General features: G+C 39.0%; 1 protein-coding gene across 1 annotated transcript; it reads left to right on the forward strand.

The window, feature by feature from the left end:
- Positions 1–136: 136 nt before the first annotated feature.
- On the forward strand, positions 137–26,435 carry wdr47a (WD repeat domain 47a). The gene is made up of 15 exons (XM_079818452.1): positions 137–279; positions 2,288–2,454; positions 3,652–3,735; positions 4,000–4,084; positions 7,677–8,467; positions 9,781–9,898; positions 14,006–14,187; positions 17,464–17,706; positions 17,941–18,001; positions 18,568–18,725; positions 21,444–21,613; positions 21,934–22,104; positions 22,208–22,339; positions 22,884–23,102; positions 24,961–26,435. The coding sequence occupies exons 2-15, from the start codon at positions 2,297–2,299 to the stop codon at positions 25,101–25,103; spliced, it is 2,715 nt and encodes a 904-aa protein (XP_079674578.1). The 5' UTR covers positions 137–279; positions 2,288–2,296; the 3' UTR covers positions 25,104–26,435.

The following is a 26,435-nucleotide window of genomic DNA, read 5'->3' on the forward strand; positions in this document are numbered from 1 at the left end:
TATAATGCTGCTAATCACAAATCCCCATTAAGCCTCAGTTTGTTGAATAACACGCAGGTCGGTGCTGGCCGGGGCGGGTTTTGCGGGGGTTTGTGTGCGTGAGCGCGGATTGGTGGAGCGCGCAGAGGAAGCTTGCGCTTGACAACCAGCGAGCGCAGAGACAACAAGAGCCTCTCTCCCCGAAACACGGAGGAAAAAGCACCAGACAGTGAGTGTCGACACACCCTCGGTGGACCCATAGAGGATTTCTGCACTTTGCGTATATGTAGAGATTATCAGGTGAGATTTAAATCGCTCTTCGCGACGCTTATCGCCGTTGTTTTGAGGATAGGCGAGGCCGGGGAGGCTGCTGCTGCTCCGCCTGGATGACACACTCTCTCCCCCCGCAGCTTCAGAAAGAATACGGTGGATATGGGTGGATATCCCCTCTCACTGTTGCTTGATAGGATGTAATTTGGCTTATCTAAGACATAATCAATGAAAGCGATTGAAAGATAAATGCATAGCAATGAACTCATTCAGATCAAGCGGTGGGAAAGCATGAGAAAGCAAATCTGCGTTTACCATGGTGCATGTTTGGGGCCGAGTGGTGTGGCTTAGTGGTTAAGGTTTAAATCCCCCAAAAAAGGGCAATTCGTGAGCTACTACCACTATGCTTGTTGTAGAGATGTTATAGGTGACCAGAGATGGATGTGTGTTTTTTTCCCCACATTTTCCATCATTTCCTATGCGATTATTAACCCATCTCAGCTAAGAACATCCCCACATGAATAATAATATTGTTTTAATGATTAATATTAATATAGTTTTCTCATTTTTATGGTTGTATTTCCTTTAGCTTTCAGCAATAATGTGTAATTTTAAAGCGTAAGTCTAAGTGGTATTTTTTATTACAGTTATTTGAAATGATTTAAAACAGGTTAAGTTGGATGTGAAAACATCTGCTGACTCTGAGAAGAGAATAGTATTGAGGAACAGGCTGTTTTGTTTTGGGTGGAATGTCATGTCACCTCCCATGCTTGTGTGTTTACATCTGCAATTTCTGGCATGATGAATCTCTTGTTTCTCAACGGTTTGGTATTTTAATTAGAAGGTTGTTGTCACTTTTTCACTTGCAGTCTTCAAGCAATACAGTGTTTTACAGTAGCTACATCAGAGCACTTTATATACTGGAATAAATAATAAATAATTATTGGTAACACTTTACAATACATTCCCATTAGTCAATGTGTTAGTTAAGGCAATAACTATAACATTAACAATGAGCAATACATTTATTACAGTATTATACATCTTTATTAACATTAGGAAATACAAATATTTGTTAGCTCAGGTACATTAAATAATATAAACAGATACAATTATTTGATATTAATATTGATATTAACATTAACTTTGGTTAATAAATGCTTAGAATTATTTATTGGTCATTTTACAACAATAAAAACAAAACGCATTATAAATATTTTAGTAGCATTTCATTTTACACAGTCCTCTTTCGCATGTACATACTGTAGTAATGACACCAACTGGGTAATAATAACTACTAACCCTGGCCTGAACCTACCCCTTAACCTAACCTTAACCCATGTTGTTACCTTACATTACTCATGTGGGTAAGTACACTGTACATTAAAAGTGCATGTACTATCAAATAAAGTGCAACCAATATTTTAATAATTAATAATAATATCCATGCCAGATTTATTTTTTTATCGAAATGATTTCAAATTTATTTTCATTTGTTCATTTAGGCCTAAACCTGTTCATTTGCATGTAACTTATGTACAATTCCTCCATGTATGTTAATTTTTTTTGACCTTGTAATATCCAATCAAATCTTTGGGTGAAACAACAGACTTCTCCAATCATTTAGTTTGCTGAAACTCCGCCCCTTTTTTTAGAGTTGACTGCAAGCTTGCTTTCAGATCTGCCTCCATCCAATCAACAACTGATTGATAGAACCTAGACCACACCCTACGTTTTTATAATCCATTTAGGTTTCACTTTGATGCACTTCACAGAATGTCACAATAAAGTTGAAACTACTTATGTTACATTGCAACTTGAAGCCAAACATGTAAACACAATGAGAGCATTAATGTGGAAATACCCTATAATAATAATAATAATAATAATAAATTGTTTCACGTCCCTTAGTAGTGGGTCCTGGTTCAAACCCTACAATGCCTGATCCCCACTGGTCACTTCTTGCTTGAGCAAATGTGTACTATAACTGTTTTTGGATAAAACCTTCTAATTGAAGTGTTCATTCTTTCTGTGAAAGCTTGCCACCATGACGGCTGAGGAGATCATAAATGTAAAGGAAGTGGAGATCATCAAGGTGATGCTGGACTTCCTAAACTCACGCAAGCTGCACATTAGCATGTTGGCCCTGGAGAAGGAGAGCGGGGTCATCAATGGCCTCTATTCAGATGACATGCTCTTCCTCAGGTATGATCCATACGCACCTTATACTCAGGCAGAATTCAAATAAAAAAGACCACTGGCATATAAGACACCTAATGTGAAGCTCAAGCAAGTGCCGCAGTGTTAACACATTTTTTGTAGGCCAACCCAGAAGATAGCATCACCCTGGTTTCCTCGACTAGAACCCATTTGGATTTTACCATTGGCTTTTGGTTTATTGCAGAAAATAAGCTCTGTGACCAGCAAAAGTTTAAACATTTTGTTCATAATGATTATATTCACAAATTAACATAATTTGCATAGATATTGAAGCCTAAATACAGCAGAAGTAAAAAGCTAAACATAGCTATACACACCGATCACACAACTTCAAAGTCACCGCCATTACACTTCCGACAACTCTTTCAGTCTTTATTTACCTGTTCGGTCCGATGACGTTTAATGTCACAGACAACCTCTGTAGTCCCATTTTGCCACTTCTAACTATGTTTGTTAAGACAAGTTAAAGTTTTAAATAATATCACAAGGGGGTATAACTGTTGTATTTTATATCATAGAATGAAACATGAAAATATATTGAGCTTGTGTTAACCACAGACCTTATTTCAGGCATTTGACCAAAAACCCATTCAAAAATCCCATGGATTTTGGGACGATTGAGGCAGAAGTGTAAAATGCGAACTTGTTTCTGGGTTTTAGCCTACAAAAGTACATACAGCGCTAGTGATTTTTAACTCAAGGAAAAGTCTAGACAATTTTGACTTCAGTTTTGAATCGACTGACAACCCATTGCTCAGATCTCACTACCGTTCCTCATTATTCAAATAGCGCATGAGAGTTTGAGCCCCTCTTCAGAAACCGGGCCTCTTATAAACAACGATACTCTTCACACCACAACACTAATTAACAGTCTAGACTAGAGCACAGTCAGAAAAAGGCATAAGACAACTCCAGAGTTTTACCCCAATGTTTGGTTTTACCACCAAGAATTTGCATGTAATTTGTCTCTGGTGATTATCATACTATGTGAGACAGTGTAAGACAACATCAATTCAGGTGGGACATTTAAAAGGTGGTTTTATTTAAAAATGTTCCTTTGAATATAGTCTAAACTTCTCTATGTTATTAGTTTGAAGTTGGTACTATTATTGTGCTATTATGAGTCAAATTATCTAGCCAAACTCCTTTTCTCTCTTTCTCTCTCATTCTTCCCGGCTGCAGGCAGCTCATTCTGGATGGACAGTGGGATGAAGTGTTACAGTTTATTCAGCCTCTTGAGTGTCTGGATAAATTTGACAGGAAAAGGTGAGAGATCAGCTCGGAATCTTTCCAGAATTTCAACCCAAATAATTAAAGCTCACTTGCACTTACACCCTTATACCACTTATAATCTTTTACCCTTTAGAATTGTATCATTTTGTACATAAATACTGATTAGGGGTTCACTAAATATTAAACATTTAACAGTTGCTAAAAAGATAAACACTGAAAATGATGTATTATGAATATAAAAAAAAACTGTTGGTTTAACTTCACATATATGTGCTGCATTTTCCCATGTCCTCTCAGGTTCCGCTACATTGTTTTGAAACAGAAGTTTCTGGAAGCTTTGTGTGTGAACAACGCCATGTCTGCTGAGGATGAGCCACAACATGTGAGTAACATCTATTCATCAAAGAATCCTGAAAAGAGTATCACAGTTTCCACAAAAATATGAAGCAGCACAACTGTTTTACATTTTGGTAATAAGAATAAATGTTTTTTTGCGCACCAAATCAGCAGAATGATTTCTGAAGGATCATATGACTCTGAAAACTAGAGTAATGATGCTGAAAATTCAGCTTTGCATTACAGGAAAAAATTACATTTTAAAATGTTATTTTAAATCGTAATAATACTTTACAATATCACTGTATTTACTTTATTTTTCATTAAAGGGGTCATGAACTGGCTTTTTTTTAATACTGTTGTCTGAGGTCAACTTATAACATTTGTGTGGTTTTCACACTCAAAAACATCATTATGAATAAGTAATAGGCTATTTTCTGCCTTGGTTTTGAGGCTCTCTGAAAAACACTCGGATTTGATGGGCGTGCCGCACTGAACACTTGGAAGTAAACGCCCACAGCTAGGATTGGATAAGATTTGCATATTTAAAGAGCTTCAGCTACCGTCAGTCCATATGGGTATCATCTGGGGAAATGCTCAGAGGGCTCGCAAAATATCAAACAAACACAATGATTAAATCTCACACACACTTGTGTCTCGCGGACTCGCACACACTCGTCCCTGGCCCATAACGTTACAAGTCCGATCACGAGTGAACCAATAACACCTTCTCCACCCTGTGACAGCACTAAGGTATGTAATTAATAGATTTCAAACAATCTGTAATGTTATGCAAAACTAACACATAAAAAAACATGTTTTAGCCTACTCACATAAGTGTGTGTTCAGAAAGAAGCTTATGCAGGGACTGCAACGCCATGTTTATAGCTTGGTAGCGCAATGCAAAGGTCCGCATATTCTGAGAGCTCTCGTTTTCTGGGCCTGGTGTCAGTAAAAGCTTTTCTTTGACTAACAAGGAAGTTTTCAGCTCTGAAACTTACAGGATATTCTTATATTACCATAACCTTTTATATATCAAAAGCTCAAGGGAAAGTTGATTTCTCAGTTCATCACCCCTTTAAAATAAATGCAGTCTTGGTGAGCATAATAGAGTTTCAAAAATATTTAAAAATCGTACCTACCTCAAACTTTTGAACTGTAGTTTCAGTATAATAATAATAATATAAAATCTTCAAAATAATCAACAGTAATGTGAACCAAACTAATATTATATTATATTATATTATATTATATTATATTATATTATATTATATTATATTATATTATATTATATTATATTATATTATATTATATTATATTATATTATATTATATTATATTATATTATATTATATTATGTACTCTATTACACTGAACAAAATTATAAACGCAACAGATGGATTCCACATTTTCGAGTGGCCTTTTATTGTGGCCAGCCTAATGCCGAGTTCAGACTGCACGATTTTCAAACTCGTCGGATCACTGCTCTTTTCACACTGCATGACTACCTGGGGTAGCATTCAGTCACTGCTGTGTTCACACTGCATGACGGATCAGGAGGTTTCACACTGCATGACTTTACAATAGGAAGAATCACCGACAACTCTCTCCGGTGTGCAAACTACGTTTCACAACCAAACGCACGTCACGTGAAATGTGACAAGTAAACAACGCGAGATTGCGGCGTGCGTCAGACCGTTCTCGTGCCAGACTGGAATTGTTATTAAAAATGATAAACTGCATAAAGTTTGCGATCCAAATTGTTTGTGCGCTGATTTTCAGGGAGCAAGGATTGTGTGTTCTGCAAAAAATGTTTGTGCTTTGTTTCTGTTTGATATAATTGTAAATATATCTATTAAAGCAGCACTAGGTAGTTTTTGCTCTCGGGGTCCCCCTACAGTTGGAAAACAGTATTGTCCTCTACTACTGTCGTAAACTGTCATTCTACATCAGTGGATGCATGGCACGTACATTTGTTGACATGACAACTATGATAGCCCTGAACACTGCAGGAGGAGTTCACATGTCTATGGAGTTCACATGCAGGTGTTCTGCTTGCGTCGCGTGTGAAATGTCTTCATCCCAGGTACAGAGGCATATGTTTCATTATGTCATATGAATATCATTTCATGGGTTTTATTTTTTTCAAATGCCAAATGATCGCGATGCTCACGTTTACAAGCCAGCGTCATTATAGTAGCCTAGTCTATTGGTTACCGTTTTACAGAATCTATATGATACTTCAATTCAATGTTTGAGTGGTAGGTAATAACCATATATCGTCAATATTATAATATCAAGCTAGATGAATCTGCAAATTTGAAAAATCTATTTGCATTATAGCTTGAGGCAAGACAAATAAACCAATATCACAGACATGTTAGGTATCCTAAAATATGATTTTGTACAACTTATGTATTTACTTGCAAGAATGTAGCCCCTCCTCCTTCAGCTCACGCCAACGAGCAAACGCTGGCCCAATGTTGATCCTCGTCCTGCCTTTAATCCGATCACTTTCTCGTTTCCTCTTTTTGCTTTCCTCCGACAAAACCTTTGCTTTCTTATTTTTCTGTGCTGCTTCGGCCATGACTATAACATTCGGCAAACAAATGATAGTTTGGCTCGCACGTCGGAATTTAAGGAAGTGGGGGTGGTGGTGGAAGAGACGTATATGCTGTAAAGCAGTCGAATTTTGTAGTTCTTTTTTTTCTCGAGTTACTACCCGAAACCCGAAGTTTAAAAGTACGATTAAAAACGATACAGACCCTGTCAGGCTATGGCAGACGTGTCATTCAACCTATTGTAAGTCGATGTATCATCACAAGAGGTTTGAAAATATATTATAAAGGTTGAAAAGTTACCTAGTGCTGCTTTAAAATACTGATATTCTGGTCTATAACTCCTCCCTGAACCTCCAGCTGCCCTGTATCTTGCTCTCTCATTGGCTGTCGGTCATCACCGACGTATTTTTCAGTCAAAACACATTTCGCACAGCAAGAGTTTGAATCGCCAACAAGTCCAGATATTTAGCATTCCAAATATCTCACGGGCGTCTGCAATTTCTCTCTCTGATCGTGTCTTTGATAATTGATCACTCACGTGCACAATCATCAATTTGCCTAACATTTCGGGCATTTGTCTGCGATTTTCAAAAAACCTGACGGCGAGTCAAAATCGGGCCTAAAATCGGGCAGTGTGAACTCTGCTTAAGGCACACTTGTGCAATAATCATGCTGTCTAATCAGCATCTTGATATGCCACACCTGTGACCATGGATTATCTCGGCAAAGGAGAAGTGCTCACTAACACAGATTTGTGAGCAATATTTGAGAGAAATAGGTCTTTTGTCTACATAGAAAAAGTCTTAGATCTTTGAGTTCAGCTCATGAAAAATGGGGGCATGAACTAAAGTGTTGTGTTTATAATTTTGTTCAGTGTATATAGAAGATAAAGAAACATGCATATAAAGTCACATTAGTTTATTTTGTTTCTGCTAATCTTATTTTACTAGCATGTAAATCTTGAGAGAGTATTAATGCTATGGTAACACCATGTGAGAAACTGCTCAGAGCTTGTTTGCAAATGGCTCTGAATAGCTTTCTTAAGCTTCTCTCTCTCATTCTGTCTGTCTATGTTCAGTTGGAGCTGACCATGCAAGAGGCTGTGAAGTGTCTGCATGCTCTGGAAGAGTTTTGTCCATCTAAAGATGACTACAGCAAGCTTTGCCTTCTCCTGACACTGCCCCGCCTCACCAACCATGCTGAGTTCAAGGACTGGAATCCGAGTACGGCGCGCGTGCAGTGTTTTGAGGAGGCCTGTGGCATGGTGGCGGAGTTTATTCCCGCTGATCGAAAGCTGAGTGAGGCCGGGTTCCGCGCCAGCTCCAACCGTCTATTCCAGCTTCTGATTAAAGGCGTACTGTACGAATGCTGCGTGGAGTTCTGCCAGAGCAAAGCCACTGGAGAAGAGATCACAGAAAGTGAGGTTCTTTTGGGTATAGACATGTTGTGCGGGAACGGCTGCGATGATCTCGACCTGAGCTTGCTTTCTTGGCTCCAGAACCTGTCGCCCAATATCTTCTCTTGCGCCTTTGAGCAGAAGATGCTCAATATCCACGTGGATCGTCTTGTTAAACCTGCCAAGGCCGCTTACGCCGACCTCCTTACTCCGCTCATCAGCAAGCTCTCCCCGTATCCCGCTTCCCCTCTCCGGCGCCCGCAGTCTGCAGACACCTACATGACGCGCTCTCTGAACCCAGCACTGGATGGCCTGTCCTATGGTCTCTCTGGCCAAGACAAGAGAGGTGCGGGAACAGATGGAGGGAAAACTTCACCCATGTCACACTCGTTTGCTAATTTTCAACACCTGAACCGCAGTGTGATGATGGAGAATTCAGGATGTCATAGCATCTTTGAGGAGTCACCAGAGAGGTAAACCTCACCTGATTTACCTGTATATCTACATTAGAGCTTGAGATACGCAACTCATTTAAAACATTCTAAACTGTACATATTTTCTCTAATCAGTGGCACCATGTGGAGGACACTATTCAGTGTGAATTAGCTGATTATTAGCAAATTAGCTGTAATTATTAAAATGAAAATGTCTATGATGTATTTTAAAGTATATCATTATAAAATACACTGATCAGGCATAACATAATTCCTAATATTGTGTTGGTCCCCTGTTTGCTGCCAAAACAGCCCTAACCCGTCAAGGCATGGACTCCACTAGACCCCTGAAGGTGTGCTATGGTATCTGGCACTAAGATGTTAGCAGCAGATCATTTAAGTCCTGTAAGTTTGGAGGTGGGGCCTCCATGGATTGGACTTGTTTATTCAGGACATCCCACAGATGCTCGATTGGATTGAGATCTAGGGAATTTGGAGGCCAAATCAACACCTCAAACTTGTGCTCCTCAAACCATTCCTGAACCATTTATGCTTTGTGTCAGGGCGCATGTCCCTGCTGAAAGGGGGAATACTGTTTCCATGTAAGGGTTTACATGGTCTGCAACAATGCTTAGGTAGGTGGTACGTGTCAAAGTAACAGTTTCCAAGCAGAACATTGCCCAAAGCATCACACTACCTCCGCCGGCTTGCCTGTCACCGGTTCAGCTCTATTCCTTCCTTGGGCCACTTTTGATAGATACTGACCAATGCAGACCACGGACACCCCACAGGAGCTGCAGTTTTGGAGATGCTCTGATCCAGTCGTCTATCATCACAATTTGGCCCTGAGTCAACTCACTCAAATCCTTACGCTTGCCCATTTTTCCTGCTTCAAACAACTTTGAGGACAAAATGTTCACTTGCAGTCTAATATATCCCACCCATTAACAGGTGCCGTGATGAAGAGATAATCAGTGTTATTCACTTCACTGTTATGCCTGATCAGTGTATATTATAATAGAAAATAATTATTTTAAATTATAATAATATTCCACAACATTACTCAATTTACTATATTTTTGATCAAATAAATGCAGCCTTGGTAAGCATAAGAGACTTCTTTCAAAAACATGAAATAATCTTGATTGTTCCAAATTGTTGTTATTGTTTAAACACCATGTGAAAAAAGGGCAGTTTGTGTTGCATATTCAAGGCATATTCAGTTTGGAGACATTTCGATGGGTGTGGTAGAGAATAATGACTTGAAAGAAGAATATTTTCAGAACAAAGTCATTACAAAGGCGTGTGAGGTGTGTGTTTAAAACAGTAATGTGGACTCTCTGGTCTTGCAGCTCCAGAACTGAAACTCCATCCGATAAAATGATGAGCTCACCTGGTCCTCAAAACTCTCGCCCGGCCTCTGCCCCGGGTCAAGATGCTCCGGAACCTGGTTCTGCAGAGAAGAATGAGGTATGTTGTCAGTCAATGAATCCATTGATATCTCCTGAACATTTCTCCTCTTTCTCCTCTCCTCTTGTCATATTAAACCTCCCATTGTATATTATGGATATTGTTGGCTGTTCGACGAATTGCGTTGTTCGTCTCTTGTAAGTCTCCTTGGATAAAGCGTCTGCTAAATGCATAAATGTAAATGTTACAAAATTTTCATTTAGCATTCAAGTTCAAGTTTATTTTTAGTGGCTTTCTGGTTTAGTTTTAGTTTATTTGCACCAGCTATTATTAACATGCTTTGTAATTGTCTGTGAGCAGTAGAAGTTTGCATGTGCACTCTGTTAAACAGCCTGTAGCCCTGAGCAGGGTCACACATAACTTGCAAGCTCAGCTACTGCTTGCACTTTTACACTGCATAGTTTCAGAGGGCTTGGATTGGCTGTTTACAAGCTAAAGTTGCTAGGCATGTGTTTGTGAGGAGACTGCAATGAGAAAAATTCTAGAATGTTGATTGATAAAGTTTGTTTTTCTGTGAAGAATTCTAAAATGTTGACCTTTTGTAGATTGCTCTTGTGTGAAGGGTTCTAGAATGCAGACTGTCAGAGGTTGTGATGAAAAGAGTTCTATATTGTTCACTATTAGTGGCTGTTGTCTGGAATGCTGATATTTAGCCTAGAGCCCGACGGATATGGGGGCCAATGCCGATATTAGGGAGTAAAAAATTTTGATATCAATATATCGGCCGATATTCTTTATGTGTATATTATAGTACAGTACCAGTCAAACGTTTGGACACACTTTTCCATTGGTGTGTCCAAACGTTTGACTGGTACTGTATATAGAATACAGTATATACCTAAAGGATTATTAGGAACACCTGTTCAATTTCTCATAAATGCAATTAATGCAATCAACCAATCACATGGCAGTTGCTTCAATGCATTTAGGGGTGTGGTCCTGGTCAAGACAATCTCCTGAACTCCAAACTTAATGTCAGAATGGGAAAGAAAGGTGATTTAAGCAATTTTGAGCGTGGCATGGTTGTTGGTGCCAGACGGGCCGGTCTGAGTATTTCACAATCTGCTCAGTTACTGGGATTTTTACGCACAACCATTTCTAGGGTTTACAAAAAATCTTGTGAAAAGGGAAAAACATCCAGTACGCGGCAGTCCTGTGGGCGAAAATGCCTTGTTGATGCTAGAGGTCAGAGGAGAATGGGCCGACTGATTCAAGCTGATAGAAGAGCAACTTTGACTGAAATAACCACTCGTTACAACCGAGGTATGCAGCAAAGCATTTGTGAAGCCACAACACACACAACCTTGAGGCGGATGGGCTACAACAGCAGAAGACCCCACCCGGTACCACTCATCTCCACTTCAAATAGGAAAAAGAGGCTACAATTTGCACGAGCTCACCAAAATTGGACAGTTGAAGACTGGAAAAATGTTGCCTGGTCTGATGAGTCTCGATTTCTGTTGAGACATTCAGATGGTAGAGTCAGAATTTGGCGTAAACAGAATGAGAACATGGATCCATCATGCCTTGTTACCACTGTGCAGGCTGGTGGTGGTGGTGTAATGGTGTGGGGGATGTTTTCTTGGCACACTTTAGGCCCCTTAGTGCCAATTGGGCATCGTTTAAATGCCAACCTGAGGCCTACCTCAGCATTGTTTCTGACCATGTCCATCCCTTTATGACCACCATGTACCCATCCTCTGATGGCTACTTCCAGCTGGATAATGCACCATGTCACAAAGCTTGAATCATTTCAAATTGGTTTCTTGAACATGACAATGAGTTCACTGTACTAAAATGGCCCACACAGTCACCAGATCTCAACCCAATAGAGCATCTTTGGGATGTGGTGGAACGGGAGCTTCGTGCCTTGGATGTGCATCCCACAAATCTCCATCAACTGCAAGATGCTATCCTATCAATATGGGCCAACATTTCTAAAGAATGCTTTCAGCACCTTGTTGATTCAATGCCACGTAAAATTAAGGCAGTTCTGAAGGCGAAAGGGGGTCAAACACAGTATTAGTATGGTGTTCCTAATAATCCTTTAGGTGAGTGTATACATAAACAAATTTTTTGAAATGATCACTCAAATGTGGGGATAAAACACTTATAATGATGTGTAAAAAGATATGTAATGGAGGCAGGGTATTTAACAATTTAACAAAATTTATTATCCAAAATGAATACAACACATAGGCTAACCGACTGTTGTTTACGAGGATACTCGCCGAGACGGCATTTTGACTTAATTTTGCGTGCACGTGTCCGTTTAAGCTCGAAAGAAAGAAAAAGAGAACTGAATTGGAGGTGCTGTCAGCCCGGCTCTGTGTGTGCGTACAGAAAACAGTGCGCGAGTTACAGTCCTCTTGCACTTGATGGGTTAGGGACTTAAAAACTCATGAAAATGATAAACTTTCACTCTATGATGGTTAAACTTTGCAATTAATATGCGAATCACATGCGCTCTGAACCGGGGGTGCAAGCCCAGTACCAGTTGTGTGCGGATCAACTACGATCCCTATACTTCACATCGCACATCCTACGATGAGACTATCGCGGATACGCGCATCACCATATCAATGCTAAAGCGATACATCGTGCAGCCCTACTTTACAGTAAGTTATGCATTTCACAAACTAGTTAGCAACTTACCGTTAAGTTGACTGCCTGTCTTCGGGCTGCCTGAATAAGAGAGCTCCTTACTGAAGTGAAAGGGTTGGCTGGTATCACTAAGGTGACCTGGGTCGCCAGTTGCAAACAATGGAGCATGCTCTACTGGACAAACTGTGTAATTACACAATTTACAAGCATTTTATCTGCGTTATATGTTCTGTAAAACTTTTCATATCGGTGGTATATCTGCGGCATATACACCAATGCCGATATATTTGTCAAGCTCATATCGGCCGATAAAATTGGCAGACTGATAAATCGGTCGGGTTCTAATTAAGTCTGTGGTAAAAAGAGTTCTAAAGTAAAAAAGTTAATTGGAATGTTGTGCTATAGAACAGTGTCATTTTAGTATCATTGATACTATTACACCGTGTCTTCCACACAGTACCCGACCTATCCATACCGGACGTGACAAAGCGACCGTTGCAAATCCATTTGTCCTTCGTATCAAAATTAGCGTGAGTGCTTGAAGTGCGACAGAAATAGAATGAGGCGTCAGTTTACCATCAGGAATTTTCAGCACCACAGATTATAATGGGTTCTATTTGCTTTTGTTGCGTTGTGTTCCACCAATGAGCTTGTCTGCTCAACCTTCAAATATTTGGTTAGCATTTGCTGTAGCAGTGCAGTGTGCTTTCAGAACCCTCCAACTTCCCCAGCTCCACCTGTTTGTTCTTTCAAGGTAGCTTGGCAAGACCGGTCTTCACGAGAACACAAGTCCATTCTTTACGTTCTTAGAATTGACAAACAGCCAATGTATGCTATCTCTGATTGCAGAGGCTCTGAGCTCTGTGACAACAAACACAGTTTATTTCCTGTCTGGGTTTTCAATCTGCGGTAATAATCACTGTAGAGCTGTGATGTATTAAATCTGTTCACCAGACCAGAAAGCGACTCCTTTTCAGTGTCTGTCTACTAAGATTTGAGGGTGAAATGGGGGTAACTTTTCTGCATTAGGCTTTAAAGTCAGAAATGGAAAATTTTAATAAATAAATTAAAAAAAAATTTAAAAAAATTGTCTTTTCTTTCGTATTGTGATGTATATCCAGGTTAAAGGGCTTCTTGAACAAGAAAAAAAATTGGGTGAGATTTGATTTTGTCCATGGGGATTTGATTTGATAGTTGAATGGTTGTGGTTTGCTATTGCTGTGATCTCATGTGAGTGACAGGTTGTCCCGCCCTCGCGTCAGTAAACATGACATCAGAGAAAAGATGTTGCTGCAAGAGGGAGGGGAAGTTATTTTGGTTAAAGATTACGAGGGCACATGAATTAAAAAAATAAATAAATCATGATGTGCACGAATATATAATTTATAATAAACACTGTCTACTATATTCCATAAAAAATTAAGAATTGTCCATTTTGATTTCATGGTGACTTTAAGAATCTCTCTGTTACATCTCATCTTTGTCCCCTCTGTTTCTGTGCAGTTGTGGGACTCCACCGAGCAGTTTCAGGAGTACTACCGCCAGCGTTTGCGTGTCCAGCAACATCTGGAACAGAAGCAGCAGCAGAGGGAACTCTACCAGCAGATGCTGCGAGAGGGCGGAGTCCAGCAGCACGAGGCCCCGCCCACCGCCAAGCACAACCTCACAGAAGCCTTCCTTACCAGGTCAGCCAAGCTCCACGTCACCACTAACATCACATCCAAAGGTCAGCGTTTGTGTAGCTGCACTGATGTACAGCAAACCAATCCACAAACACAAAGACACAAGGTGAAATCTGATGCTGCGAAAAGCAAGAGGGTGGGATGCAGAGGAAAAGGCATGGCAGGTTCAATATCAAGTGAAAGACTAATAAGATGTAGATGAGAATGACCTCAGGGTTTTACAGATGGGGCAGCGAGCAGCCACAGAACTCAAGTGGGTGGAGAATTCCCCAAGGAATACAAACACGCATACACACACATGCTTTTAGACCGGTTTTACATTTGTGTGCCTGTGCCTTCAACTCACATTTACATGTTTATGTTTTATTTAGTATGAGGCAGGTTGGTAGCTTGTATTCATGGTTCCCAGGACACATTTTTGGAACACAAATGAAGATATTTTTAAGAAAACTGAAAGTGTTTTTACCCAACACGTTCATAAAGAGATTGTAAAAGAAATCCATATGAATTGAGTGGTTTAATCCAAGTCTTCAAGAATTGTTGTTCTTGCACATTAAAGTATGGTTGAGCTTCCGTTTACCATATTTGATGTGCTCCATGTTTGTTCGCTGATCACTGTTTAAATGTGATTAAAGGCCTGAATGAAATCTGTTCATCATATAAAGTGATTGTGTCTCTTCAGAAGACTTGGATTAAACTGCTTGATTAATATGGCTTTGTTTTACAATCTCTTTATAAACGTTTAGAAAGGTCAGAGGTTTTAGTGAATAGACTTTCAATGGAGGGACAAAAATCTCTCAGATTTCATAAAAAATATCTTCATTTGCAGGACTCCAGACTGTGACCAAAATGGTCGCGTTTGCAACCAAAAAAATACATTTGCAAGTGATATTTTTGCTGAGATCACCACTGGCGACCATATAAATTGACATGTTACGTTTAAAAATGTGTGCCTTTTTACCGGCATGCTCTGTGATGAGTAGCCCATCACATCTTTTGTTGTGTTGACGTAATAAAATGAGATGACGCGCAGCAAAGTTGCAGTGGAAAAAAAAGATTTGTACTTAACTATCACTGTTAATATGTCGCTTTCAATGTGTTTGTTAATTTTAGTAAACAATTAAACAACTTGTTTAAAAGCTTTAAAAGGATCGATTTTATCATGAAATACAAGCAATAAATGTCATTTTGGCGCTCTTTAATGTGGCCTGACAGATCGCTCAATCAGCATTTCGACCTTGGAAAGAGCTTGTGTAACAACAGCTTAAAAACAATAATGTTAAATTTACCTCAGAAAAGACATTCAATGCTCATAAACTCGTTAATCAGCTAGAAATATTATAATAGAAAGGGGCACTTTGCTAAATATATGCGCTCAAATAATCCTTATACTTTTACTTAACCTGTTGTCTATATAAAGGAGCTCAAAATTAAATTCAACACTGCCTATATAATTGCATGTGAAGAACTGCATTTCACCAAATTTATCCTTGCAGATATTACTAATGACGAAAAAATTAATAGGTGTGTGCAAGATATACTGTTTATAGGATGCATTGAGGAGACCAAATATATTCAGTGGCCAAATTATGGATGAAAATGCAATAAAATGAAAATGAAAAGGAGGGCAGATGTGACAACACATGACAAAATTAAAACACGTTTATTATTTTGTGACACTTAAAAAAAATGTCTGGCTCTTATTTTTTTTTTCCCTATAGGAGCCAATGGCTCCTTAGTTGATTTTTTTTTGTCTGAACTCTGAAACCCTGATTTGAGTTTCCAAGAAGAATGAAAGTCTTATGGGTTTGGAACGAGTAGGATGACAGAATTTTCATTTTTTTGGGTGAACTATCCCTTTAAGTTACATTTTGAATTCTGAATCTTTAGCATGGATTTTTGAACCCTACTTTTTGTGAGTTTTTGTGCTATATGGTTTTCATCCCACATGATTGGCCTTGTAACAGGCGTATGGTTGTGTCTTTTTATGTGTCAATTCATATTGTAAAAAGATGAGAGGTTCATATTGATTCATAGAAGAGATGATAAACTAAACATAATAGATTTGAATAAAGACTTTTTACAAGACTGACTCCAAATGTGTCAGTAATCCTCTCTGAGTATGCAAATTTGTTGAAGTTTTTTTTTTTTTTTTTGGAACTGTATTCATTATTTATTGATTGTTGCATGAGCTGTCACTCAAATTATAGACCCCTCAAAGACAGGAAAACTAGCTAAATGTAATGATGCAATCAGAGAGGAAGCTGAGAATCACTGAACTCATTTTAGAACCCTGTTCTCTTGTTCGGAACCATGCCGTGCCGTTCCACTGGTGATGTCATCATTAAAGGCCACAACCATAAATAATGCAGTGTGTCGAAGGGGAGGGCAGAAGAAACGTTCATTGTTCTGTCAACAGAAGCTGCACTGGTCATGATTTATAGGTACAGAAACTTAGGATATTAATTTGACACATAGATTATTAGGACAAATAATCTAGAAACAAATAAAAATCTATTCTGTGTGGACACGGGTCTTATGTCACCAGCTTCAGGGGATTTTAAGGAGGAAACCCCCCTTAGCCACGGGGAAATGACCAGTTGTGTTAATCGGGGTTTGTGTTTGGCAGAGAGTAAGATGAATATTAAATGAAAGGCTAATGAGAGGAACCTACAGATGGTGCAGCGAGCAGCTATGGAACTTGAAGTGGGTGGAGAAATCCCCAAGGAAAACACAAATACATTTTATAAGCTATATGCACTTTGATGTGTATGTGATTAAAAAAAGCAACTGTGATCATCAGTAATGTGAGCTTAAAAATAAGGTCTTTTGAGCAAGCTTAAAGTTATCCCCATTTAGCCAGGCATTTAACTATTAGTATCCATGCTGCAGTTTATTCTGGTCCCTTTTACAGGAAGCAACTGTAAGAGCAACATGTCAAATGACCAGTGGTCATATTCACATACAGTTTACATTCATCTCTAGTGTACTTTTTACTGAAAGCCTGGGTCCACTTGCAACCAGGGTCCACAGTTTCATGGCTTTATGCATGGCAAATGTTCTTAGTTTACTCACTAATTATGGTAAAAAGTTTGTTTTAAATGTATTTTGTTAGTTAGTTACTGATTTGCACAAACTCCATAAAGCCAAACTGGATTTTTGATATAACTTAAATAGGATATTATCATTTTGTGTGCCTTTTTTGTGTGCACTGCATGGTCGGTGAAAAATCAGTGGGCACCAATTGGCTGAAAGCTTCATGTTTTTGTATGTGTGCAGGTCTATTCAAAGACTGGAGGAGCTGAATGTGGGAATGGATGATTTGGGAGAAGAGGTGCAGGCTCTCTCTCAGCAGTGTAATGGAGCCAGCGACAACAACAGTGAGGCGAAAGATGCCTCAGCCACGCCACAGACACAGGAAGAGGGTGGAGGAGCCAGCGATGTGGTCACCAGCACTCCTCTGAGGTCAGCAGGTCAAGCAGCCTCCCCTCTACCCAGCCAGTCTCCTGTACTGCCCCAGAGGTGAGAAGAGACCAGTTCTTTAACTCTTTAGTCACACTCAAGTCAGTTTTTCAAAATCATTCAAAGAGTTTCAGAATTTCTATTCTAATGCTTCCTTAAAGTAAGATGATCGTGAGCTTTTTGTCATTTCAAAATCAAATACATAGGGTTTTTTTTAAGTGAAATTTGCTTGGTAATGTTTTTTAGCGATTATTAATGTTTGGAGTCCTAAAAAGGTTTTGTTTTCATCTGCAGTGCCCAGGGAGACAAAACTGGACAGATTGACAGCAGTTTGACCCGCTCTATAGACCCAGAGGTACAGCTCAACATAATTAACCCTATAAAGGCTACATATTTCATATTTGGTACACAAAATTCTAAGGTTTCAAAATTATCAACATGACTTTACAGACATGCTTTCTGTTGTTGTCTGATTGATAGTTCTTACTTTTTAGCAAGTAAAAGTCCTTTTAGTGTTGTTCTAAAAATATCTCCTGTACGTTCGCTGTGAAATCTTTAATGATTTTCCTAAAGTATTTTTCCTCTTTGAGTATGTGCTCAAAAGCCTGATTGTGATACTCAACAAAAAATGCTAACATTTTTAGATTTTGTCTGAAGGTTCAATAAATTGTTCCATTTAAAAAAAAAAATTTTTTTTTAAGTTGTTTTATTGTTTCTTATGTCAGGCTTTACAGGGTTAACATTCACTGAATAAAGCATTCTCCCTCTGAAGGCTTTAGTGTTGGTTTAATTACAGCTCTAAAACTTCTCAGATCAAAAACAGATTAGGGATTGTTCAGGGATTATTTGAGATTGAATGAACATAATCTTCAAATAACCCTTCTCACATACTAAATGTTTGTTTAAATGTGTGTAATGCAGAAAGAGACGTCTAAAGCCAAGTTTGTGATGGTCAACACCCTGGAGGATACGCAGGCGGTCCGCGCCGTGGCCTTCCACCCCACAGGAACGTTATACGCGGTCGGCTCCAACTCTAAGACGCTGCGCGTGTGTGCCTATCCTGACACGCTGGACACGAGGTCAGTCGCCCACACACTGCATTAAAACCTGCTTAAGAGATCTGAATCAGATACAATATAGATGATGGAATACAAGCAAGGGCCTGAAATCCTCATTTCAGCCACCCAACTTTAATTATAAATACTAGAAAATGAAAAAAACACTATGAAATGTCTGAGCAAGAGTGCTGTTTTTGCCAACGATTTTTGAACAATTTAATGATCCATTCATAAAGACAGTCACTTGCTTTGTTCCTGAATCAGCCGTTTGAATGAATGACTCAGTGACTCACAGTTACTTGCCGCCACCTACTGGTGGTTTAAGTTTCATATGTAAAGTTTTTCAATTAAAGATTTTCAATTAAAATACTGTTTTTAAACATTAATGCATTATTAATGCAATCATAATTGCAGTGTAAATATGTCTAAATGCTGCTTTAGATGCAGCTTCTGTGCCACCTCTGCAATGCAAAATGGATTTTGTTGAGACTGATTTCATTTCATTGGTAAATGGTAACTGTTTATAGTGTCTTATTATTCTAATTTAAAGGCACAGTATGTAAGATTTTTGGATTAAAATATCCAAAAACCACTAGAACAGATTTTTTGTTACTTGTGTACTTAAATTATCCCAGGTGTTTCCAAGAATGTTTAAATCCAGAGAAATAAGCCTTTTTTTACCAGGACATGGACCATGTCCGTGCATCGCCTATCAATGACATCATACCTGCGTTACCCTCGATTTCCAGTTTTATTTTGTAGAAACCTAGCCTGATGTCGTCATACTCAATTCTAGTCAAAGAACCCCCCCCCCCCCCCCCCGGAAAGCTATTGGGCTTGTTTTTGGCTAGTTTTGAGTAACGTTAGCAGTTGGGCGGTTTTTGTTGTAAAAACTTGGCAACCCTGTCTGCACGCACGCTGGAATAAGTGGCCTAACGTTAGAAGAAAAAGATGAGTGTAAACGATCTTTGCCGGTGTTGTAAAAAAAGAATTTAAGGATACACAGAGTACTTACCAACACGATCATCATTTCTGAGAGAAATAGTAAAGGTGAAAGCATATACAAACAAGTTCTCCGTTTAGGATTAGAACAAATTCAACCCAAGCAGCTTTGATGACGTGGATAATTATGTTACTGTTTATCATATGTTACTGCCCACCCTGACAATTTCATTGGTCTGAACAGTTTCTGTTCGGGCATAATTACTTCTCTACGGATCAAGTCCAGACCGAACTGCCCGAGTTAAAATGTTGTGGGCGGGGCTAAGTTCAGCTGGCATCCAGGCTATTAGAAACCATGAAGACACTACAGACGCGTTAATATATTATATGCTTTATTAGACAAGGGAACAACTGTCTGGAGACATTTATAGACAGAAAACGAATCATTGTTATTATATAGCTCAACACGTTAAGTCTTGTTGTTTGAATCTCATTTTCTTGATTTACCGTGAGTACCATGTTTTACCATAATTAATATTGATCTAGCCCACTGCAGTGTGCAACAAGTGTCTCATAGCAGCCGCCGAGCGAATGCACAGAATAACATTAGTACAACATTTTCAACACGCTGAAATGTATCTAATATGATCAACAGCGCTGCATTACCCCACATACGCATGACTAGAAGAAGCAAAAGTGGCGATCGTGACATGATAAAAGTTCCGCTGCTCTCCAGCCATGTGTCGTGCTCGTCTCTCATTAGCAATCGCTCCAGCGGCCACGTTGCGCTCTCACTACACTCGGCCCTGCTCTGCTTCACACTACAGTAACGTAATAATCTCATCCATGAACATGATTTCTGCCCGAGTCCCATCCCGATTCTTTTCCGCCGGCTGTGAGGGGAAGACGACAACTCCACGCTCAATCTCGGCATCAAGCAACGCCTTTGTTTTGAATAGGCGACCTCTAGCGACCTCTACATAGTGTGCCTTTTAATAATAACGTCTAGTTATTGTTCTCAACAAAACCGTCATTTTTTTGTCAGTATTGCACACCCTATCCTGGTCTTATTGTGAGAACAATAAGAGCAATAAGATTCATCAGAGCATGTTATTCCAAAGAAAGAAAAAAAAAAGTATAACGTTGGATGGCTGGCTGGAAAAAGTGCAACAGTTCATTTGTAGGGAACCAGAACCTTTAAATGACATTAATGATGTCTAAATATACTTATATATATATATATATATATATATATATATATATATATATATATATATATATATATATATATATATATAAGTATATTTAGACATCATTAATTTATATATATATATTTATATATATACATTAACTTATATATATATATATATATATATATATATATATATATATATATATATATATATATATATATATATATATATATATAAGTATATTTAGACATCATTAATGTCATTTAAAGGTTCTGGTTCCCTACAAATGAACTGTTGCACTTTTTCCAGCCAGCCATCCAACGTTATACTTTTTTTTTTCTTTCTTTGGAATAACATGCTCTGATGAATCTTATTGCTCTTATTGTTCTCACAATAAGACCAGGATAGGGTGTGCAATACTGACAAAAAAATGACGGTTTTGTTGAGAACAATAACTAGACGTTATTATTAAAAGGCACACTATGTAGAGGTCGCTAGAGGTCGCCTATTCAAAACAAAGGCGTATATATATATATATATATATATATATATATATATATATATATTTTATATACTTTACATACTATATTGTTGTTTCTCTCAGTGGCTCAGGCACGATTAAACCTCCTGTAATCCGCTTCAAGAGGAACAAGCATCACAAAGGCTCCATATATTGTGTGGCCTGGAGCCCCTGCGGACAGTTACTGGCCACCGGCTCTAATGACAAATACGTCAAAGTGCTCCCCTTCAACCCTGAAACCTGCAATGCTACAGGTGAGAGAAAGAGAGATTGCAAACCAACATCCAGCAATCTTCATAGAATAATTTAACATAGAAAAAGGAGATGGTGGTCCAGTGGGTTAAACCATGGAACTGACACGCAGAAGGTTGCTGGTTTGATCCCAGCGGTCACCACCAGTGTGTCCTTGAGCAAGGCACTTTACTCCATGTTGCTCCATGGGGATTGTCCCTGTATTAAGGGCACTGTAAGTCGCTTTGGATAAAAGCGTCTGCCAAATGCATAAATATAAAATGTAAATGTAATTTAAGGGAGTTTGGTTGAATGACTTGTACTTTTATATATTTAAATTCAGGCCCTGATCTGGAGTTCAGTATGCATGATGGGACTATCAGAGATCTGGCGTTTATGGAGGGTCCTGAGAGTGGAGGGGCCATTTTAATTAGTGCAGGAGCTGGAGACTGTAACATCTACACAACCGACTGCCAAAGAGGACAGGGCCTTCATGCACTGAGCGGACACACAGGTACCTACCAACCCCCCCGCCCCCCAACACACACACACACCCACAAAGAAATACGATTTTATATTACATAAACTCACACACATTGTGTGTTTTCTCTCCTCAGGTCATATCTTGTCTCTGTACACATGGGGGGGCTGGATGATCGCATCCGGCTCTCTGGATAAGACTGTGCGTTTCTGGGACCTGCGTGTTCCCAGCTGTGTGAGAGTGGTTGGGACATCCTTCCAGGGCTCAGGTAGACTTCACCTCCTTAATTTTACACTTTTAGCACTTTGCCTGCTGAAAAATGCACATAATAGGATATTAAAATATCTTTTATGCTTCTTGACATGTCCTATGCCATTGTTTTCATAGAGAAAACTAAATAGTTACAACATTATTTGTTCTTCAGACATTCCTCTTAAAAAAAAAGAAAAAAAGAACTGGCTGTATGCAAAGTGACCCACATTTTGTTTTTGACCTTTGCAAATGTGTACAATTTAACACTTTATTCTTGGAGACATTTATGGCTTTCATTTTAGTTAAATATAATAACCCTGTTTCAAAATTGTTGTAATTATTTTCAATGTAGTATGTTTTAATTGTTCAACACACGCTACATTCCCTCTTTTCTTCTTTATGTCCATTGAGAAATATTGTGAGAATTTTTTGGCAAAATACAATTCATATAAATCTTGTCTCCCCATTTAGAGTCTGGGTAATCAGTTTTGGGCAGTGTTGTTGAATTGTATGGTAAGTTTGTGGTTGTTTATGTGGTGTATGTCCTGTGTGTGTTTCAGGCAGTCCTGTGGCGTCGGTGGCCGTGGACCCGAGTGGGCGTCTGCTGGCAGCAGGGCAGGAGGACAGCTCCTGTATGCTGTATGACATCAGAGGCGGGCGGATGGTTCAGACGTACCAACCGCACTCCAGTGATGTCCGATCGGTTCGCTTCTCCCCCGGGGCTCATTACCTGCTCACGGGATCCTACGACACCAAGGTCATCGTCACTGACCTACAAGGTGAGATTGCAGATGCCCCTCATTTTAGTGTCATTGAACTGCATACATGAAACCAGTGTTATTTTAGTATTGAGATACTGTTTTTTAGGTACACTTTTGACCACTGCAGACCAGGAACACCCCACAAGAGCAGCAGTTTTCGAGATGCTCTGATCCAGTTGTCTAGCCATCACAATTTGGCCCTTGTCAAACTCGCTCAAATCCTTACGCTTGCCCATTTTTCCTGCTTCTAACACATCAACTTTGAGGACAAAATGTTCACTTTCTGCCTAATATATCCCACCATTAACAGGTGCCGTGAGGAAGAGATAATCAGTTATTCACTTCACCTGTCATAATGTTATGCCTGATCTGTGTTTTCCCCAGTTATGCTCTTGTGTATAATATTTAATCCGCTTGAAATTGCTCTTTCATAACTCTTGCCCATTCATCAACTTTGAGGACAAAGGGTGCGTTCCATTCGACCGTAAGTGGACTGCGAAGGGGACTTCGGAGGGTATTTCGCCATCTTAAGTGAGAATCCAATCCAAAGGGAGCGAACATGTTCAGTTCGAAGGGTACTGCGAACGGCGTAGGGGAGAAGGGAACATCGATTCATCACTTCACAGGAAGTGTAGAGTGAAAAACACCCAACTGTCATTGCGCGTCGGCGTTCATTTTTTAAAAATGTTTTTTTAATGTTGCTTTTTTTCTACTTAGTTCCTAAACTATGAAATAAACTTCCTAGCCATGTTCGGGATTCAGACCCTCGATCAGTTTAAGTGTAGACTTAAAACTCAAAACGTCTGAACGGAGCAGAGCCGTTGAAAGAGTTTTAAACAGCTCTGCGATGGAGGAGTTTATAGCATTTGAATTTTCATAGTTATTATACAAACTAGAGTATTTATGAATGGTAATGGCAATTCGCATATTATATTTTATGAATATGTAAACAAATTAAAAGTGTTGAGAAGCAGCTGAGGGCTGTTGTTTTTTTAATATTTTACTTTATTTACCTCAGGAATGTTTACTATGTAGCTGCGCTTGGGAAAGAAAGTGCACGAGATGAGACCACTACAAAGACCATTGATTAAGAATAGCCTACATTTATACATAGGCCTAGTTAACCAAATCAAAATTTATATTCATATTGAATGACAGGTGCAGCTTCAAATGTGTTCATAGTCAATACAACTTATATGTAAACTAATAAAACTAATGTTTTGATTATATGTTTTAGATACATACTGTTTGTTTTGTAAATGTATATAGGCCTACGTATTATATGGTTTTAAATGTGAAAGTAAAGTAAATTACAATATTAATTTATGTTATATCATAATCTGCGCGACCCCTGTCTTTGCCTTTCTTTGATGCCGTTGCAGGGCGTTCCAAATGAGTGATTATTGTCAGCGAAGTCCACTTCAATTGATATACCGTGCTCATGGAGTAGGGAGCAGTGAACAGTGCGTAGGGACCCTGTCGAATGGAATGCACCCAAAATGTTCACTTGCTGCCTAATATATCCCACCCACTAACAGGTGCCGTGAGGAAGAGATAATCAGTGTTATTCACTTCACCTGTCATAATGTTATGCCTGATCTGTGTTTTCCCAAGTTATGCTCTTGTGTATAATATTTAATCCGCTTGAAATTGCTCTTTTTTTTGTTTAATCCCAATCAAATAATTTTTTTAAATCTGTAAAATATCCAATAATCTCAAATAACTGAAGTTAATTGGTCAAAAGGTGTGGGAACCTGGTTGTGGAAGTGTCAGTTACACTTATAATGTAGCGTGTAATCGATGCGGATGATGCATTTCTGAAACATTTAAAGAAATGAAGCAAATTTATAATCATTGTACTGTATGTGTGCAACAGGGGACCTGACAAAGCAGCTGCCGTTGACTGTAGTGGGAGAGCATGCGGATAAGGTGATCCAGTGCAGGTGGCACACACACCACCTCTCCTTCTTGTCCTCCTCCGCTGACCGCACGGTCACACTCTGGACGCAGGCCACGTAGAGCCAGCTCTGGCCACTAGAGGGAAACAACACATGTATTTATATATGTGAGGCGCTGTGCTTCTGTTTTGTGTCCGTCTGTTTGGTATGAGTGTGTATTTATTTAGTTTCTGGACATTGAGTTCTGATTCACAGTGTATGGCTGAGATAAATGCAAACCGTTTTTATGTACATAGTAACCGATTGACTGCCAGTGCCATGTGTCGGATGGCCCTGCTGAGCCATATTGGGATGTGATGCTTTGCTGTAGTGTGCTTGGCTATATATGCGCTTCCATTCAATAACCTTTATCAAACACTGAACCTCACCACACATGATTGGATAAACACAGGCTCAGTCGTGTCATGTGATCTATTCTGTGGCCTTCCTGAGATTTTATAACATCTCTGAACCACACCATTTGGATAAACACAGACTCCGTGGTGTCATGTGATCTATTTTGTGGCCTTCCTGAGATTTTATAGCATCTCTGTGTGTCCGCTTTCCATAATCACAGTGCGTCTGTACTTGCCTGTTTAAATAGCCTCTGGAAATAGATGCAGTATTCTTTATTTAAGTCATTACTGATGTATCATTGCAAACCGCTGAGTGAAAACCGTATGAATGGAACATGTTTTGAGTGAGATGTACATGCAGTCCAATGCTTGGCTGAAATATGGACATTTTTATGGTCTGCTGCAAAAACTGTATCGAAATTCAGCTGCTCGTGCAAATATCAAAACCAAGTCAATGTAAACTGCCTTTGTAAATGCTGTCAAGTAAGTCCGTCATTTAAAGTGGTTACTGTTTGAATTTCACCGTTTTTGCTTGAAAGAGTTTGCAGCCCTTGTGAGTGCCTCTGAACTGATGGCATGGATCAAAGTATTGAGTTTTTAAATGTAGATTTATGAAGGGAATTTAAACTTCAGTCTATATGTAGTGCTAAAGAAACATTAGATTAAATGTTTTTTTGGCATTGGCACATAGGCTTGTTAACTTTAAAAAAAAAATTGAAATAGTTTGATACTATGATCTTGCACTTTTTTTGTGTTTTATAATATGTTTCCTGTTTGTTTGGGTTATTTATGTTGTATATTTTCTAATGATGCAGATTTTATTATTTAATCTCATTGGGGTTTTGTTGTTATTAATGTTATTCATTTTAAATCGAAGCCAAACTAACGTTTTGAAACGTTTATGCTAATAAGCAGCTCTCACTTGAAGTCGTGTAGTGAAATATTGTGTTTTTCCCTGCGATCCTTTCTTAAATCATATTTGGACATCAGTGACTACAGTAAAGGCTCATGGGATAAGTCTGCTGCTGTTGTGTCTGAATAAATAACCCTATTCTCTA

This window comes from Gobio gobio (genome assembly GCF_949357685.1).
Source record: "Gobio gobio genome assembly, chromosome: 6".
Lineage (NCBI taxonomy): Eukaryota > Metazoa > Chordata > Actinopteri > Cypriniformes > Gobionidae > Gobio > Gobio gobio.